This window comes from Macrotis lagotis, chromosome 7 (genome assembly GCF_037893015.1).
Source record: "Macrotis lagotis isolate mMagLag1 chromosome 7, bilby.v1.9.chrom.fasta, whole genome shotgun sequence".
Lineage (NCBI taxonomy): Eukaryota > Metazoa > Chordata > Mammalia > Peramelemorphia > Peramelidae > Macrotis > Macrotis lagotis.
In genome coordinates this window covers 157683782-157703214 of record NC_133664.1, presented here as the reverse complement: position 1 = coordinate 157703214, position 19433 = coordinate 157683782, and the positions used below count along the sequence as shown (strand labels likewise).

At 34.1% G+C, this 19433-nt stretch overlaps 1 protein-coding gene across 6 annotated transcripts in view; it reads right to left on the bottom strand.

The window, feature by feature from the left end:
* PHTF2 (putative homeodomain transcription factor 2) overlaps nucleotides 1–19433 on the bottom strand; it is a 151983-nt gene that overhangs the window by 106922 nt on the left and 25628 nt on the right. For 2 of the 6 annotated variants that reach the window (XM_074194015.1, XM_074194017.1), the window contains exon 2: nucleotides 6245–6324. In XM_074194015.1, the coding sequence (XP_074050116.1) occupies nucleotides 6245–6289 (45 nt within the window). In that variant the 5' untranslated portion in view covers nucleotides 6290–6324. Of the gene's footprint in view, nucleotides 1–6244; nucleotides 6422–6774; nucleotides 7954–19433 lie in introns of those variants that run through there. The other 4 variants (XM_074194016.1, XM_074194020.1, XM_074194019.1 and 1 more) reach the window with 4 other exon arrangements.

Below are 19433 nucleotides of genomic sequence, written 5' to 3'. Positions count from 1 at the left end.
ATGATGGTCAAATACTTGGAGCAATGATCTCAACTCTGGCATTGGGAAGCTGGTAAATTTTCTGTTGGCTTAAATTTATAGTTCTGCAGTTTCTTTACTTTTCTAAGCTCTCTTGTATATAGCCCTACTCTCTTCTCTGACACTGCCACTGCCCTGGTACGGTTCCTCTTCACCACACACCTGGGCTATTTGAATAGTCCTGATGATTGCTCTCCTTGGCTCAAGGCTCTTCCCAGTCAAATCTAATATGTACTAAGCAGTCAAACTGATATATTCATGTCTGAATATAACATTCAATCCCTTCTCCTTCAATCAGTGGTTTCCTACTGCCATACATCCCTCTCAGAAAAAGATTTTAATAACGGCTTAACCTCTTTAACCCTATTCCCCTACACATACTCTAGAATCCAGTAACAATGATCTTCTTGCTCTTTACCAAACAAGATCCTGGGCTAAAGTACAATGGTATGAACTCTTCATTGGTAGAGATCAATGTCCTTTGTGAGGGTCAAGGGTTTTTATAATCTCTTCAGGCTCTGCATCTCCATCAGGTCCTTTTGGCTTCCAGCTTCAAAAGAGAAGATGGACCATACCAAACCCACTTCAGTTTGCTAAAGACATCAGGAAGAAGAAACTTCAGAGAATTTCCCCTTAGGTGAGATCTGGGACTCTCTTGGTTGGGCTGAATTTCTTCTAGCCTAATGAAAGAGTTCCCTCCTCTGTATTGTCTAGTATATACTATGCATATTTATTGATTTGTTTTTCCTATCATTTAAGGAAGCTGAACAGCTGTAATTCTGACCCAGCACCTCCTCTTTATGAGGAAAGTAGAGTAGACAAGCTTCTGGTTCCCACCTACTCCTTCCTTTCCTGGCAGGAACTAAAGTTTCCCTTGAAGAATGGAATATGGGGAAGAGATGAGAGAGGTTTTCTACTCTGTTTTCACTGGCTGTCCCCCACTCCTGGAATGTCCTCCCTACTCTCATGACTTCCTTCAAGTCTCAGCTAAAATCCAACTTCTAGAGAAGCCTTTCCCAATCTCCCTTAACGTCAGTGTCTTCTTTCTGTTGCTATCTTCAATTTATTAGTTAATTTGTATAAAGTTGTTTACATATTGTTTCCCTCATAAAATAGTAAGCCAATAATGACTGATTTCATAACAAACACTGTCTTGTGCCTTACTTTGTATCCTCAACATTTAGCAGAGTCCATGGCACATAGTAGGAGCTCTACGTTTATCTGCTGACTAGCTGGGACCCAGAAGTATGACAGTGCATTTTATACTGGGACCAGACAGGATATCAATACTTCTCTTAAGGATAAAGATTGATTTTCTACAGGTATCTCATAGCTACCTATATAAACAGTCTGTCAATCACTTCCATCCTCAGACTGCTATAGACAGATGATTGTCTACCTAGATTCCATTTCTATGATTCAAAAGCAGATAATAATAGAGAGGTTTCTGTAATACACTAGAATTAGATGGGAATGACAAACTAAATATTTGTGACATTCTTTACATACTAATAAAAATCTATTTCTGAAGAATGCTAAGCTATTTAATATTCATTAAATCAATACAGACGTGCTCAGCTTTGAGTATTTCTTTATCTTAAATCATAATAAACTAATGAGGTCAGAAAGACTTTACTTATTTACATATACCTCTGTGGCTAATCAGCACCACTTTTTCATCTGTCCAGAAGAAGGTTGCTAGGCAGCAAAGAAAGGTTATACTCTAAGGATATGCTAGGTTCTCTTCTCATTTCCTTTATTCCCCCATCAGGGACTTGTATTTATAAGCTCTCAGTAACTACTGGTTTAAATATCAAATAATAATAACTTCCAATATTCCCAAGTCAGATGTCTAAGAAAAAAAAACAACTTAAAAGGCAAGAGAAGGTAAGAAGAGAAGGCAGAAAAGAAGAGAAGATAGAAAAAAAGAGAAGAGGGTCCAGGATTCAGTCATGAGGGATATTAAAGTTTAGGAAGAAGATATATGACAATACAGTAAAAGAGAATGAGTTACCAGGTAAGTAGAAGGAGAAACAAGATAGAAGAATGTTAAAGAATCCAAGGAGGGAAAAAAAGAATCTAAAAAGAGATAATTAATCACAAAAAATAAAGAAAAATCCAAAAAAGACTGAAGTCTAAGATCACTAGATATAATAATTAAGCTTTGAGAAAAATGTTTCAATATAGCAGTGGGTTCAGAAATCAGATTATAAACACTGAGAAGCCAAAAACAGCATATATTCCAAGGATATGAAAAACAGAAAGGTGCCATATATACCACAATAATCATGTCAGCTCTTTTGTAGTTTAAAAAAATTGTAAATGAAATAGATGTCCATCAACTGATGAATGGATGGCAGAGGAGTGTAATCAGAGATTATAAGAAATAATGAATTTGAGGAATTTCAAGAAAAAGGAAAGGACTTATTGAACTGTTCTAGAGCAAAGAAATCAGAGTCTGTAGAGCAACTGAAACAATGACTACAATAATGTAAGTGAAAACAACACTTAAGGCAGTCAAATTCAGAATAATTACAAAGACTAATCTTGGTGCTTAGAGAACAAATATTGAAAAGCACTGCCCTCCTTCGTGGAAAGTTGGGAGAATACATTCAAACAGAAATGAAATTTAGTTATATTCAGAGTTGAAGCCTTTTCTTCTCCCAATATAAGGATCTTTATGTATTATGTTTTTCTTCCTTATAAAATTCCAGCATCTTTCTAGAATCTAGGCTAGCATTCAATCTATACATTCACTTAAGAGACCATTTTCATGGCAATGTCCAAGCAAATTAGATATATCAAGAGCTCTCTTGACATTCATTCTTAAGTCTACACCAGTGTTTGTGTATCTGCATAACCAAATAGTTTTAAGTGTTTCCATCCCCACCACCCCCCCCCACTTTGGCCATTTACTGCTAAACTGAGCTCTCCACTTGGAATTCCGATTGTCCTACTTGAGTCCAAATAGACAAATGTATGTTCTTAAGAAACACACTTTTCAAATTCCTGTCAATAGACTTTTGAGTATCAAACTGGGAAATGAACATTCAATCCTATGCTCCTTATCCCATTTAATCAATAATAATGCTCAAAAATCCCAAAGTTTATATGTGGAAGCAAAGGAAGAAAACATCACCATGTTTCCCCAATAATGAATATTGTTCTCCAGAACATCAGGGGAAACATCAAGGAAAACTGATACATATCAGAAATGAGACCTTTCCTATAGAAAAGGGAAAACAGGTATATCCCTTTATAATAAGATGTTTGATGAATTTTTAAAGATTTTTCAGCATCTCCTCTCTCATTTGTATATCAAAATTCCCATGATACTCTAATATATCTAAATCCATTTCCACTACCCACTTCACAATGTTCAGAAAAGTGTCATAGGACTTTTTACTTTCAGAAAAGGTTTGGCTTTTCCGACCACTCTTTGCTTCCTCTCTTTTGTTGGTACCTCTTTTTCCTACCCTGTTTACTGCAGACTGCCACAAATGTATGACTGATCTTCCTATAAGAAGGGATTTAAGGGGCTAGATTATTTATAGATGGGGATAACTATCAGTCCTGTTCAGGTTACTCAGATTAAGACTCAAGTTTAGAGTACTAGATCTACCCCACTAATAACTTATATTTTAGAAGGACAAAAAAATAAATAAAATCACACCCAGGGTTTCCAAATTTCTTTTTTTCACATTTCATTTATAGCTGTGACAAAGACTAAATTACTAGTGTTTCTTTAGTCTAACTCTAAGAAATAAGAACTGTCCAAGCTGCATTTCTGACACTGTGGACTTTTCCCACAATGCTTCAGAAACCTCCTAACCCTATAAGCTCCCTCTACCCCTAAGCTTCACAGAGGGGAAGCAGCTTCTCCACTTTGGCCTCTCCCCATCTGACTGGTTAGTTCCCTTGAGACCTCTAGATAAAAGAGATTGTTACTTCTGACTCTCTCAGACTTTCTCTATAACTCACCTCCCTCTCCAGTCCCATTCATACTGAGTACTTTCATCTCTCCTTCCCCTTTTCGGTTTTCATTGTGTTATCTTTTCCCATTAGAAAGTAAGCTTCTGGAGAGTCAAAAATGTTTTCCTTTCTGCTTGTATTTGTATTCCCAGAGCTTAGCAGAGTGCCCAATACATAGTAAGCACATAATAAAGCTTTCTGACAACTTCTTGACAGTATCCACTACCTTTCAACCTCCATGCTCTTTTTATTGCTTCTCCATTTCAGTGTCCTAAGAAAGATGGAAAATTTCAGTGGGTTTTTGAAAAATTACAATAATGTCCAGGAGGCAACATGATCTACTGGAAAGAACACAGTTTTTGAAACCAAGGGCTGTGAGTTTAAAATCTGGCTCTGTTGCACGCATGATATCTGTACGTCCTTAGAAAAAGTATGACTTCACTGAGCTTCAGCTTTCTCAAGTAAAATGGGGGTTGAGGTAGGGGCAGTTAGAGAGGGAGTGTGGCATGGAATCTCCAATGTACCTTCCAGCTCTAAATCCCCTGACCAACATCGAAGCTCTCAGCTCTTCTCTCCTACTCATCTTCCTGTGATTGATTGCATAAGCCTTAGCTACCTCCCTTAACCCAACCAAGGGCTATTTCTTATTTACCCTCTCTGGCACGCCTGCAGTGGGATATTTTTAACTTATAACCTTACTTACATAATCCCCACACAATAACTCCCACATTTTTTTACAACAAATCCCTTAAATGCCCATATTTTCAATGAAAATCCTTGAATCATATTTGAATCCAAATAATTAGAATCTCCTAAGATACCTCCCCTTAAGCTGTATTAGCACTTCCTCAAGAAGTTAGAATATTTTCTCTCATGCTCAAAGTAATTACATATGTGATGCCTCACCATGGCTATTCAGTATGACAACATTAAGTGGAAAACACACTATTTTCTTTCCTTTTAAAATGTTAGAAACTCAGAATTTTGTGGAGTTTCAAATTCTAGTTCATTTAGGTGACCATGATGAACATTTAAACTTATGGAATGTCTGTATATATTGAATTCTAAATTGGGACACGGTCTGATGAATGAAATTCATTTTTAAACCCTTTCTAAGAGAATATTTTCCTCACTGAAATAAGAATTATCTCAAGAAATGTAAGACAAAAGATGGCTAAAACTTTAGATGATGTGACACTGCAGAATGCTATTTATAATCATCTTTGAATAGGATTTTAATTTTAAAAAATTACTTGAGTTTGACTAGATAAACTCAAATAATACTTTACAATTTATCACTTTGAATTACAAAACTATTTCTTTAATATATCCATAAGCTCATTCTTTCCCTTCACCAAATAAAACTGAATCCTTCTCATATGATGCTGAGCTGTAGTTTATGTGTATTAAAGACTAAATAGTAAACATTAGCTTAAGGACAAGTTAAATAATGTATATTTCATTTAGTATATTAAATATAGAACCAAAAATTCATCCACTATTAAGTCAATGTTGACAAAAAAGTGCAATCAAGAAATCCAATTTATACTTTTTCTGGTATTGTGTTTGCACTGACCATCAGTATAATACTGACTGCTAGTCTACTGCTAAACATAAGTTATAAAAAACACATTTTTATAAGTTTTGCCTTTCAATGACTGTATATATGAAAATAATTTGGTGCCTTTTGAAACTTTCTCTGAATATCAGAACAAGTATCATAGATTTAACCAACAGACAGATGTTCTATGTAGTTGATTCGGTGCAATTTTTTTAAATAAACTATCTAATTATTAACCATTTATCTGTCTCTTTATAAGAGCAGTTTTCTACTTATTTGACACTTTTGACCACTTATTTGACTACTTATTTTTCCTTTTTTGTATCAAATTTTAAAGTTTTCTATATTTAAAAACTTAAATTTCAAAAGTTCAAATGTGAACAATACTTTAAAACTAGAACCAAGTTTCTTGCCTGAACTTCCAGCAATATATAACAAAAGAAAAGATTCTCTTATTCAGACCTCATGTCTCCCATAAGCTTTCTGTATACTACCCTGGAGTTAAGGATAAGTTTAAGTAAAAAAAAATTAAATTTCAAAAATCAATTTTAAAAGATTTATAGGTAATTCAACATATGAAACTAAGAAATAAGAGAAAGACTTAAAAATTATAAAACTACTTTAAATTCATATTTATATAACTTTAAACTTAATGTTTTAAAAGGTAAAACTTAAAAGTAACTAACAGCTTACCTTTTTTTGATACCAAACTATAGCATCGGTCACTTTGGACGCCATTTATTCCACAGAGATCACACATTAGTCATTTTAGGCTGTGCAAGAAAGAAAGAAACACAGAGACAACTTTACTTCCACTTTGTAAGGGCAGTCTGAATAACAAGCATATATAATACCCTGGTTACTTGCAGAGCAAGGGGTGTATGACTATACTTACATTACACTCTTCCTCATTACTATTTTAGCAACAGGCTTTCTAGGTAAACAAAAATCAGTTGCCATAATAGAGTTCTGCTTGACAATAATAGAGAATATTTTCTACAAAATATATTACATGATAAAATAATACATTATTATGAAGAATAGCCACAGAGTTTCTTAGAATAATTTATAGTATAAATTTTCCACATTTAAATTTATTTTTTCATATTTAAAATATGAAATCAATTAAAATATTATTGCTGCAATATAAAAATTCTGAAAGTACATTTTGCTTAGAATTATGGACCTAAAAGATGCCATAGAAATCATGCAGCACCATATACCACTTTCTCCTGGAAATCCTCCTCAATGGTCATAGCTTTCCAATATCTGCTTGAACATTTCAAATGATGGGGAATTTTTTGTTTTGCAAAGTAGTCTGCTCTATTATTAATACTGAATGTTAAAGCATTTCTTTTTATTGAGCAGAAAATTGTCTCCCAATTGTTTCTATCTATCGATTTCAATTTTGTCCTTTGTGGCAGCACAGGCTACGTCTTTTCCAGATGACAGCCCTTGAACTATTTTAAGAAAGCTATCATGCCCAACATTCCTATCTCTTCTCCACCCCCAACTTAGTCTTCTTTTCTTCAAACTTATATAGCTCAACTGTATTTGAATCTTGATTCTTAAATTATTTGGGTAACCTCAGGCAAATCATTTAATTCTTAGATCTCAGTTTCCTAAACTATAAAATTAAGATAGTTGGGACTACAAAACCTTTAAAGTCCCTTCTGGATCTAAAACTATAATCCTACAAACATTTTTCCAAATTTTTCCCTTAATATTCTGACCACTCACTTTTAAATAATAATTTCTCAATTTCCTCAAAGTATGCTGCCCAGAACTAAATATAATACTGTAGCTGCATTCTTACCTTAACACTTAATAAGTACTCTTATTAGCTTTTCCATTGCCTATCTTAATTTTAAAAGAAAAAAACAGCAATACATTGTACTTTAACAGAGTAGCTCCAGTCATATTTTACATTATTCTCTTTCACACATCATATGTTTCAGCCAAACTGGAATAACAGTTGTTACCCAAATTCAACATATTTCCTCCCTCCATGTATTTGAACATGCTAACTATCATCCTGGCAGCTCAATTCCTCCTCTTTCAGCATCTTTAACTTCTTTATTGTTAGTTTCACTTCCTCAACACCTCTCACATCTATCACCTTACACCAAGATCACTCCAGTCGGTCCTTATTATTTTTCTTATTGCAAGAACCTTCTATAATCAATATCCCTGCATCTATTCTCATTGCTCTAAAATTTATATTCTAGAGAGCTGCCAAATTTTGATAATCCCAAAGTATAGATCTACAAAGGTCACTCTTCTGCGTAAGAAACTTCAGGTCCCCATCTTATTAAATTCAGACCCATGTTCTAGATCAATGCCTGATACAGAATAGGTACTTAATGATGACAAGTGTCCTTCATTCTCAAAAAAAGACAATGACATCAGGGAGATAATACCATGACAAGCATATAAATTAATAAAAATCTGATTGACCAAGAATTTTGAAAGAAGAAATATCCAATCTATGAAGGTACAAGGGGCAAGTCAGGAAAATGTAAATAATGTAAAAATGTAAATAATGCCTCAGGCATTTGTGTAGTTTACCTTAAAGAGATTTTGAAGAGAGAGAAGAGACTTTACTTACCACAATTAATAAAAGGGTCCTAAAGATTAAGTGATACAAAAGAAGATAAAGTCAAGTAATCTAAGCACAATGAATAACTTGATAAATCAACTAAAAGACTTGCTAAGATACAAGGAGACTAAACAAATACTGAGCAATCTGAACTGTTCAGAAAAGCAAATGGTATCCTCAGTATCACAGTTCCTGGTATATCTGAGGTGATTAAATGCTTTTTTGACTGATTGACTGAATAACAATGAGGACAAAAATAATAATGGAAACATTAACTTTTTCTTAAATTTATATTATATGCAATATTTTTCTTGTCCATTAAAGTATGAGCTGCTTGATGACAGGGATATGTCTTTAACCTTTCCAAATATATATCTCCCGAGTTTAGAACAGAACCTAACATATAATAAGCCTTTAATAAATACTTGTTGACTAATCACTGCCTTTTCAATAAATACAAAGTATCAAGTTTATAACTAAATATTATTTAACTTTGATACATTTAAGACTTCATGTAAATCAAATAACAAATAAAAATCTATTTTGTTTAAGTTTCTTAATTTCTGCTTCAGAAAATACAAACACTAAAGATATAGCCTCTAGAAAATAAAAAGGATCAAAAATGGATTTAATAATCAGCTTCTGAAAAAAAACTCACTAAAAGTAGAACTTAAAAATTCATAGATCTAAAACATGAGGTACTTTTTAAAACTGACTTTCAAATTGCAGCTTTTTGAAGGCGATTTTATGAACTAAATGATGTCAATATTATTCTATATTCCCAGAAATTCTGTGAGAACTAGAAAATTACAAGCAGATCTGTACAAGTTCACAAACATTATGCCACCCCCAGGTTATAATAACACTTTCCATACAGGAACTGGGAGGTTTTTCCTCTTTCCTTTTTTTTTAAATGTAAACAATTTGAAAGAGAAAAAATAATATATGCATTTGTTATTAACATCCAAAATGCAAACAATTGCCTGTCTAATCACTGAAACTTGTGACCTCTCAAATCCAAACAAACTAAAGGAATCCCTTCTGACTCAGAGATTCCTTACCTTCACACACAAGTCCTTACTACAACTAGAGTTACCTACTATTCTAGTCTACTTGCTTCCCTGATGGGAGTGTTCAATTACTACTTTAGAAATGCTCCATTTATTACTGTCTTTCATTGCTATGCATTGGTCTGTGACCATCTTACAAACCTTAATGTTTCCCTCAATATTTCTGTTGATATACTATCATCCTTGTTTCTCTATTATTTTTGTGTTATTTGTCAATAAGACTGTTCACTCAGTAAAAAAGAAAAGATATCAAGGCGCCAAAGGCAAAGAACTGAACTGATCATTTAATAGTTCCCAATTTCCTTTGAAAATTGCCTCAGTTTTCAGCTTCTTTTTATTTGATAGTTCTTCAATGAAGAAATCATTAAATAGATAACATGTATTTTATATTATTCAAGCTAAATATTCTCATGTTAGTTCAAATAATGTGTCTTAAAAGGCAAATATTTATTAATGTAATAATTATATATGCATTACTTAGACAAAAATGTAAGATTACCCATTCTTCTAAATCCATTCAACAGTTATTTCTCTACTCCAAAAAGTACTAAGTTACAATTAAATTTATTATAAACAAATTTCAATGAGAAAATCAAACTTTTATCCCAAAGAAAATTTTCTTATGTATCTTGACTTACCAATTACACCGTCTATTTCTAAAAATCAATTATAATAGTATGTTTAGATCATGCAATGTTCTAGTATCACTCATCAAATTCATTCTCATCTATGAAAACAACAAATTTTTTATAAATTATGTGGACTTGGGCAAAGTCATTTAATTCTCTTATAATCTCACTTGATGTTTTCCTACCTCCAACAACTGCCTGAGTGACACTGAGAGACTCATACTTCTTTTAAAAACAGATTAAGCAACATGTTCAGATGCCAGAATCTAGAAATATTGCAACACCAAAATTTCACACAAATACAGGCAATACAAATTAACTAACCCAAAGATACTTGGCTTTTTGGAGACCTAATTTCAACAGGATAGATTCCTTTTAAAGCCTTTTCCTGCCAGGAATTTCCTTAAATTTCAAATTCGATGACAGTTCCTCAGTTAAGAGACAGGGTTTAGGGGCGGCTAGGTGGCGTGGTGGATAAAGCACCGGCCTTAGGAGTCAGGAGTAGCTGGGTTCAAATCTAATCTCAGACACTTAAGAATTACATAGCTGTGTGGCCTTGGGCAAGCCACTTAACCCCATTTGCCTTGCAAAAAAAAAAAAGAGACAGGGTTTAAGCTGAAAGGAGTTGATGGATTAACCCATTTGCTTACTATCACAAATTATGACATTAAAGTCAATCTTTTGAAAAAAGATTGGGAAAAACTTATTTTATGTCAATGATAATGGTCAACTAATTGATATGGTTATTTTAATGTGATCTGATTCTAAAGCTAATTTTGTCATCAATAGATTATTTTATATATTCTCTTTTCACTCTTTTGATGATGTAAGTAATCAATCAATAAGCATTTATTGCCTACCATATATCAATCACATAAAAAAGTACAACAATCCTGATTCTCAAGAAATTTACATTCTTTCTTCATCTAGTTTCTGTAATTAAATTTGTAATATTCTACACATAATGATAAGTGTGGTTTTTGGTTCCAAGGACTGAAGGGAAAAAAATAATAAATTATTTTAAAGTTTGCTTTTACAGAATCTTTATACTATGGAATAAAATTCAACATCCATTTAGATGCACTGCTCTACAGAGCTATTCTATTCTCTTAACAACATCAGCTTCTCTCATTCTCAAATATGAATTCTCTTCTTCCAATAGTTCAATAAGCATTCCCACTTTGAAACCTTAGTTTATGTTGTTCCTTCCAGGTTAAATGCTCTTCATTCATCAAAAACTCTACTCATTCTTCCAGGATTATCTAGAATCCATGAAGTTTTCTCTGACTACTCCTAACGACACTAATATCCATTAATTCAATTTCTGATTCTCATATTCTGTAGTTAAAACTTTCTGAAACATCACAAACTCCCTATACAGAAATTCCTTCTTCTATAAAATAAGGATAATAGTACACGAAATAGCACTGAAGAAAATAACAAAATTCATTTGGAAATACAAAAGACCTAGAAGATAAGGTAAATTATGAAAAGAAATCTGAGTGAAGGAGGAATAGCACTTCTAGATCTCAAACTATATAATAAAGCAGCAATAATCCAAACCAAGCTAGAATTGATTAAAAAAAATAGAGCATAGGTCAGTGGAACAGACTACACAAAGGAGAATAAGAAATAGAACTCAACATAATGTTCAATAAAGTAGAAAACAAACTGCCTGGTTAAAAAAAAGACTATTAGGAAAACAATTTGGTAGAAATTAGGGTAGGACCAATACCTTATACTAGAATTTGTAATAAATTCTAAGTAGATATGTGACCTTTAAGTTAAAGATCATACTACAAAAACAAATTAGAAGAGAAATAGATCATATACCTCTCACAGCTATGAATAGGAGATATTCTTAACTGAAGAAAAGATTGAGGCAATAACAAAAGAAAAAATGGTTAATTTATAATACTTGAAACTGAGAAGCTTCTGTGTAGGCAAAATTAATATACTTAGATATGAAGGGAAGTGTTTGAATGAAAAATAAAGCTTTATATCAAATTTCTAACAAGTTTTATATTCAAGATACATAAATTATATATACATATACACATATAATAATAATGTTTGTCCTTCATTCGCGAAAAAGACCACGGCAACAGGAGAGTCAAGACCATGACATCAGGGAGGTAGTGTCATGACAAGCACATGAAGTGGATTTGAATGAGAGGTGCTGTGCTAAATCACCAGCCTCACCTTCTCCTTTTCAGTCATATAGGTCCAGTGGTCAGATATGGATCAGGATGACTGGAGATGATCCCGAATGCAGGGTAGTCAGGGTTAAGTAACTTGCCCAAGGTCATACAGCTAGTAAGTGACAAGTGTCAGAGGCTGGATTTGAACTCCCATCCTCCTGACTCCAAGGCTAGTGCTCTATCCACTGCACCATTTAGCTGCTCCATAATTTGTGCCCAACCTGTGGTAGAGCATTCCAAGCTTGTATTGGCCTGATTAGTCACAGTAGGACACACTGTAATTTGTCTCAAACACAGTGATGGCATTTTGGTCTTCTTCAATAATGAAGGACAAGAACCAACAAATATAAATATGTGTGTGTGTGTGTGTGTGTGTGTGTGTGTGTGTGTGTGTGTGGAGAGAGAGAGAGAGAGAGAGAGAGAGAGAGAGAGAGAGATAGGTATACATTATACAGGGGCAACTAGGTGACTCAGTAGATTGGAGTCAGGAGGACAGTGGTTCAAATCTGGCCTCAGACACTTACTAGTTGTGTGATTTTGGACAAGTCTAGGGTCATCTCCAGTCATCCTAATCCATATCTAGACATTGGTCCCAGATGACTGCAAAGGAGAAATTGAGTCTGGTGAAGTACAGCATCTCCTCACTCAAATCCAATTCATGTGCTTGTCATGGCACTACTTCCCTGATGTCATGGTCTTCTTCAAAAATGAAGGACAAACACCATCATCATCATCATCATCATCATCATCCACTATACATGTGTATGTATTTATGCATTGTGTGCATGCATATGTCTATATGCATATAGACATATATATCTATATACCCCTTTATACATACACACATACATATATATATATATATATATATATATATAATGGCAATTCCCCTTCATAAGATTTGCAAGGTATTCATAACTACATGAAAGAATGTTCTAATTCACTATTAATAAGAAACATAGCAAAACAAACTTGAAGTACTGCCTCATATCTGAAAATTGGCAAAAATGACAAAATTGGAAGTCAAAGTTAGTTACTTAACTCAATTTGGATTACTGCTACTTTGTTGTATGGTTTGAGATCTAGAAGTGCTATTAATACATTGTCGGAGGAGCTGTCAAATAGTATAACCATTTTGGAAAACAATTAGAATTATGTTTATAAAATAATTAAAAAGCTATACCCTTTCAATTAGAGACTCCATTATTGGAGTAAAGAAAGCCATGAGTTTCAAGAAGACAGTTCCTACATAAATTAAAATATTTATAGAAGCATTTTTTATGATAGCCAAGAATTGAAACAATATAGCTACGTATCAATTGGGGACTGGATGTTGTTTGTCCTTCTCAAAGAAGTCCATGACATCAAGTAACATGGCATGACAAGCAAGCAAATTGGATTTAAGTGATGGGGTGCTATACTAAGTCACCAGCCTCACTTTCTCCTCCAGAGCCACCTGGGTTCAGTGGCCAGATCTGAATCTGGACAACTGAAGACTGCTTTGAATATAGTGGGAGCCTGGGGCAGTTAGGTGGTGCAGGGGATAAAGCACCAGCCCTGGAGTCAGGAGTACCTGGGTTCAAATCCAATCTCAGACACTTAAGAATTACATAGCTGTGTGGCCTTGGGCAAGCCACTTAACCCCATTTGCCTTGCAAAAAACAAAAAAAAAAAGTAGATGTAACAAAATTTTAAAGATCAAGCATGCCTATAATAAAAAGATTTGAGTGTAAAACCTCTAATCCACTCTTTTGTGGAGGTGGAAAGTTCATAGGTGTTACAAATTGCACATCAGACTTTTCCAAAGAATTCATCAGATGGCTGATTTTTTTTTCTCTTTTAAAAAAAGATATTGGTTTTGTTATATGGGATGGCTCTCTGGGAGGGGAAGGAAAAGGGATAGTAGGAATACCTGATGGTGTAAGAAATAAAAGGTATCGTTAAAAACTTATTTTTTAAAAACAACAAAAATGGCAGAGGAGCAAAATATTTATTGCTCAATAGTAAAAGAGAATCCATCTTAGGATGGAGAACATATATGTGTATTTTAGCCATGTAATACAGTTAAATAACTTTCTCCATCATTACCAATTAGCCTGGGAAGAGGAGTACAGAAAGTAGATAGTAGAAAAACTAAGATTAGCAAAGGACATGTAGTTTAAGAGTGTTGAATCCCAAATAGCTTCAAAGGTAAAGCCTGGAATAATTAATTACAGCATCCAAGGTAAGTAGAAGATGTCAATGTACCAAGTAGGAAGATAAGGTAATATCTGTAGACAAGTATGAAAGAAGCAAAATGCCAATTGAAGGCTTGATAACAATAGAAAGTAGCATCAAGCAGGTTGATTCGTTACTTAAGATTTGGAATTAATCTAGTGGATCCCTGAAAATCTATCCAATGTTGCTAAAAGCAAAAATGGCCTCTTTTATTTACTAAAAAAAAAACCAAACCGCAATATAGGAAAGGAAGGAAGATTCTCAGGGTTTTTGGCCAGATCAGAAACAAGTGCTATTTATACTCACTCTGAACCAATTATACCCAAACAATGATCAAATGAGTTTTGATTTAGAGCTCATTATTGGTCAATCAGTGACAGCCAATCACAGACAACAGTGAAAGGCAAAACAGAAAACTCAGAATACCATTTTCCAGAAAGCAAAGTATATTACAGTCAAGAATAGCTTACCAGCACAACCGAATAAAAGGGGGGAAATAGAGCTTTAACAAAATCAAGAATTTTGAAGTATACATGATGAAAAGGCCAGAGGTGCAGAAAAACTCTAAAGTACAAACACAAGTATGAAGAACAGCATAAAAGATAAATATGAATGAAAAATGATAAAGGACTAAACAAAGTTAAACTATTTATGCTCAAATATGGAGACAAAATATGGAGAGGTCATAGAGAGTTCAATTGGACAAGACCTGGGAGTGGTCTTGATCTTAAGAAAAGAATGTAAAGACAGAAGAGAAATACATGGGGGGTGGGATGGATTCAGGAAAGAGGAGAACAAGAAAGGTTAGGAAAAATTATCTCATATAATCCTTGTAAGTTATATAAGTAAACATCTATACAAAGGAGGAGGAGGGGGTAGAGGGAAGTATCATTTGAACTTCACTCTCATCACATGAACAATGTGAATCGTTCACAAGAATACACATAGACATAGATACAGAGTTAGGTACAGAAATAGATTTCATTCAAAAATGAAACGGGTAGATGGATGGCGCAATGTACAGCGCACCGGCCTTGGAGTCAGGAGGACCTGAGAGCAAATCCGAACTCAGACACTTTAAATAATTGCCTAGCTGTGTGACCCTGGGCAAGTAACTTAACCCTGTTGCCTTAAATATAAAAAAAAATTAAATAGGAAGGAAAGAAGAGAAGAAAGGAAATTTAAGGGAGAGTGGAGGGGTTAAGAGGAGTATTAGTCCTAAACAAAACAAAATCTAAGAATTTATCAAAAAGATTTATAGCCCCTTTTGTGGTAGAAAAGAATGGGAATCTGAGGAAGTGCACATAAATTAGGGAATGGGTGAATAAAGTATTGTTTATGAATGTAAAGGAATATTATTGCACTTAACTCATATCAGTGCAATGATCACACAGGATTCTACAGGACTAATGATGAAACATGCTATGTAACTTCTGATAGACAAGTAAGGATTCATAAGGCAGAATGAGACAAATATTGTTCTGGACATGGCCAAACTGGAAAATTTTCTTGACTATTTGAAAAAATACTTTATAAAAATGGCACCATCCTCATGAAGAATAATTTTAGGAGAAGGATGTTCAAAGAAGTGAAATTAAACATTATCACATAAATCAGGTATGGAAAAATCTTCCTAAATTACTGTTGGCTAGAAAACCTGTGATTATAGTTCAATATTTGATAGCTAACAAGTATTTATTAAGTGCTTGCTATATGACAGATACTATGCTAAGTGGTGATGATACAGAAAGGCAAAAAATAACATTTTTACCCTCAAGCAACTCACAATTTAATGTAGAAAGCAATATTCATAGTTATATACAGATGTACTGAGAGGAGAAGGCAGATGATTTCCGAGGAAAGGCACTAGCAGTGGAGGGCCCTGGAAAGTTCTCAGGCAGAAGGTAGTAGGAAGTAGCAGGAGGTAGGATTGGACTCAAGTCTTGAAAAGAAGTCAAGGAAACTAAGAGGAAGATGTGAAAAAGAAAGGCATTTCAGGGAAGAGGGAGACACAACCAGCACAAAAGCAGTCAGAAAAGAAAAGTGAGAAGAATGAGAAAAGGCAAGTAAGTCAATGTATTTCCATTTTTAAATGCATGGGAAGGGGTAAAGATTAAGAATACTATATAGACAGGAAGAGCAAGATTATAAAAGCCTTTAACCCTCGCCCAAAAAATAACTTTATATTTGACCCTATAGGTAAAAGGGAGCTAAGGGCAGCTAGGTGGCACAGTGGATAGAGCATTGGCCATGGAGTCAGAAGGACTGGAGTGCAAATCCAGCTTTAGACACTTGCTATTTACTAGTTGTGTGATCTTGGGCAAGTCATTTAATCCTGATTACCTTGCTTCCAGGGCTATCTCCAATCATCTTGGTTCAAATATGTGGCCACTGGACTCAAATGACTCTGAAGGAAAAAGTGAAGCTGGTGATTTAGCACAGCATCCCCTCATTCAAATCCAAATCTTGTGCTTGTCATAACATCACCTCCCTGATGTCATGGGAATGAAAGACAAAACAGCATCAAAAGGGAGCTACCAGGATTTACTGAACAGAAGAGTGGGCTAGACATGGCCAGACCTTTCTTTTAGGAAAAGCATAAGGCAGCTGAGTAGAAGACAAGAGATGAAGTAGGGAAGTCTATTATACTGGTCTAGGTCAGGGCTGTCCAACCTTAATTTTAAAAGTTTTTATAGAAACAATAGACAATATATTTTGATTTGCCATTTCAGTAAGAACTCTGTGGTAGCTTGGTTTCATTTACTAAAGCATTTAGTAACCCCAGAGGGCACTGCATAAAATCACACTACCCACCACATGCAGCCCTAGTCAAGGTAAAAGGTAGGGAAAGTCTGAACTAGAATGTGAACAGTGTCATAAGAAACAGAAAAATCATCAGTAGTTTTATTGATATGAAGTGCAAGAAGATTTTCTCAACTGCTTAAGCAAACTTCAGCACTTTGCTAATCAATCTTTAGGCTGTAAATTCTAGGAATGTAAAGTTGGTCAAGTGCATTATTTTCATGGTATTAAAAAGTCATGTGTGACATGATATAATGCAACATACTTCTTTTTACTTATGGAGACCCTTGAATGAGAGAGATACTTATACACAAGCTTTGGTGTTGCCTCATCCTCACCAAATTAGTTAATAAGCTGTCATTATTTGTGATTGCATTACTAAATGGCACATGCTTTGAGTTGTTTTTCTAGTATTAACTGATTCATCTACAGTCTAACTACTTCCCCCTTGTGAGCAATAACACTGTGACAAAATCTTATCAACCTGAGTTTTCTAAAAGTTTACAATAATTTCTAGTTAAAATGCACCAACTGTACTTGAAACTTTGCTTGTAACATATCTCTACTATCAAATGTGAGATAGTAGCAATCATTTGATAATCTAAATCCTTGTCAGAAATTTAAATTTTTTTTTAATTTTAAGTTCCAAATTCTATCCCTTCCCCCCTCCCTGAGATGGTAAGCAATCAGATATAGGTTATACAAGTGAAATTAATATAAAGTGTTTCCATATTAGCCATTATGTACAAGAAGACTTGAATAAAAGAAAAAGGGGGAAGGAAGGGAAGAAGGAAGGGATAGAATTTGGAACTTAAAACTAAAAAAAAAAGTTTAAAAATTGTTTTAACATACTCGGAGGAAAATAAAACATATAACTAAAGATATATAAAAGAAAAGTACACACCAATTAAATCATAGATCTTTTGAAAAAACTATAGGCTATAAATTTCTGACAAGGATTAAATATGCTTTCCCTAAATTGTTCATTAAATAAAAAACTTTAGAACTTGAAGAGATCTTAGGAAGCATCTAAGTTCAATTCAGTAGAGGGGAAAAAACTGAGGTCTTTATCATATTAAATGACTTGTCCTATCAGATATCTCTGAAAGCATAATTCAGTAATCAAATGTTGACAATTAATTAACTGTAACACAATTAAAGGACTCCTTTAATAATAAAATCAAAAATATTGTTTGATTTCTGATTTAAATTAACCCTGAAACAAGGATGTTCTCTCTTGTCTGATGCTGATTTTAAATTTCAATTGTCAATTCTTAAAGCATGACTATGCAGCCTATTATAGCATAGCAAAATCACTTTTCAAAAACAACATCCAGAAAGGAGCTGAAGAGGATTACTTCAATTCTCACTCTCTTCTCTTGACAGACCTAGCCTGGTCTCAAGGCCGCCTGAAAATTTCTAGAAAATTCATAGTCTGGATAAAAATTTTACTTCTTTTGTTGAGGAATTTGGGGAAAATGTAAAATAGAACAAATATGTGAGATGATAAATTTTGTAACACATATTAAAAACTTTGACTTAATTCAGTTTTTAAGTCTCCCTAATTTCTACTCCATTCAGTTGACAAAGAAAAGGCCAGTAAAGCAGAGAGAAATCATATAGTCCCCTGTGAGAACCTAGATAAGCATTTGCCTCAACTTTTATTTTTTTTAATTTTGGATTGTTTATTTTCAAACCCCCCCCACACACACACACAAGCTAGTTTCAATATTTCCTTCCAAAAGTTTGAGTTCTAAATTCTCCCCCTTCCTCCTTTCCCATTCCCCCTGTTGAGAAAGCAAAGTACTTGGTGTAGGTTAAAACTGTGCAGCCATACAGATAAAACCACTGTAACCAAGATCAAAAGAAATAAAGTAAACTGGGAAACAATCTTTACAGCTAATGTTTCTGACATTTCTAAAATATACAGAGAACTGAGTCATATTTAAAAAAAAAGCCACTCCCCAATGATAAATGGCCAAAGGATATGCAAAGGCAATTTACAGATGAGGAGATCAAAGCAATCCAGTCATATGAAAAACTGCTCTAAATCATTACTTATTAGAGAAATGCAAATTAAAGCTTTTCTGAGGTACCACCTCACACCTCTCAGACTGGCCAATATGACCAGAAAGGATAATGATTATTGTTGGAAGGGTTGTAGGAAATCTGGGACACTATTACATTGTTGGTGGAGCTGTGAACTCATCCAACCTTTCTGGAGAGCAATTTGGAACTATGCCCAAACGGCAACAAAAATGTGCAGACTACAAGTAACAGCAAAGCAACAGAGTCCTGCCTCAGGGATTGCAAAGAGACCTCTGCAATTTCTTCAACCCCCTTACCATCTATGGGCTGGGTTCT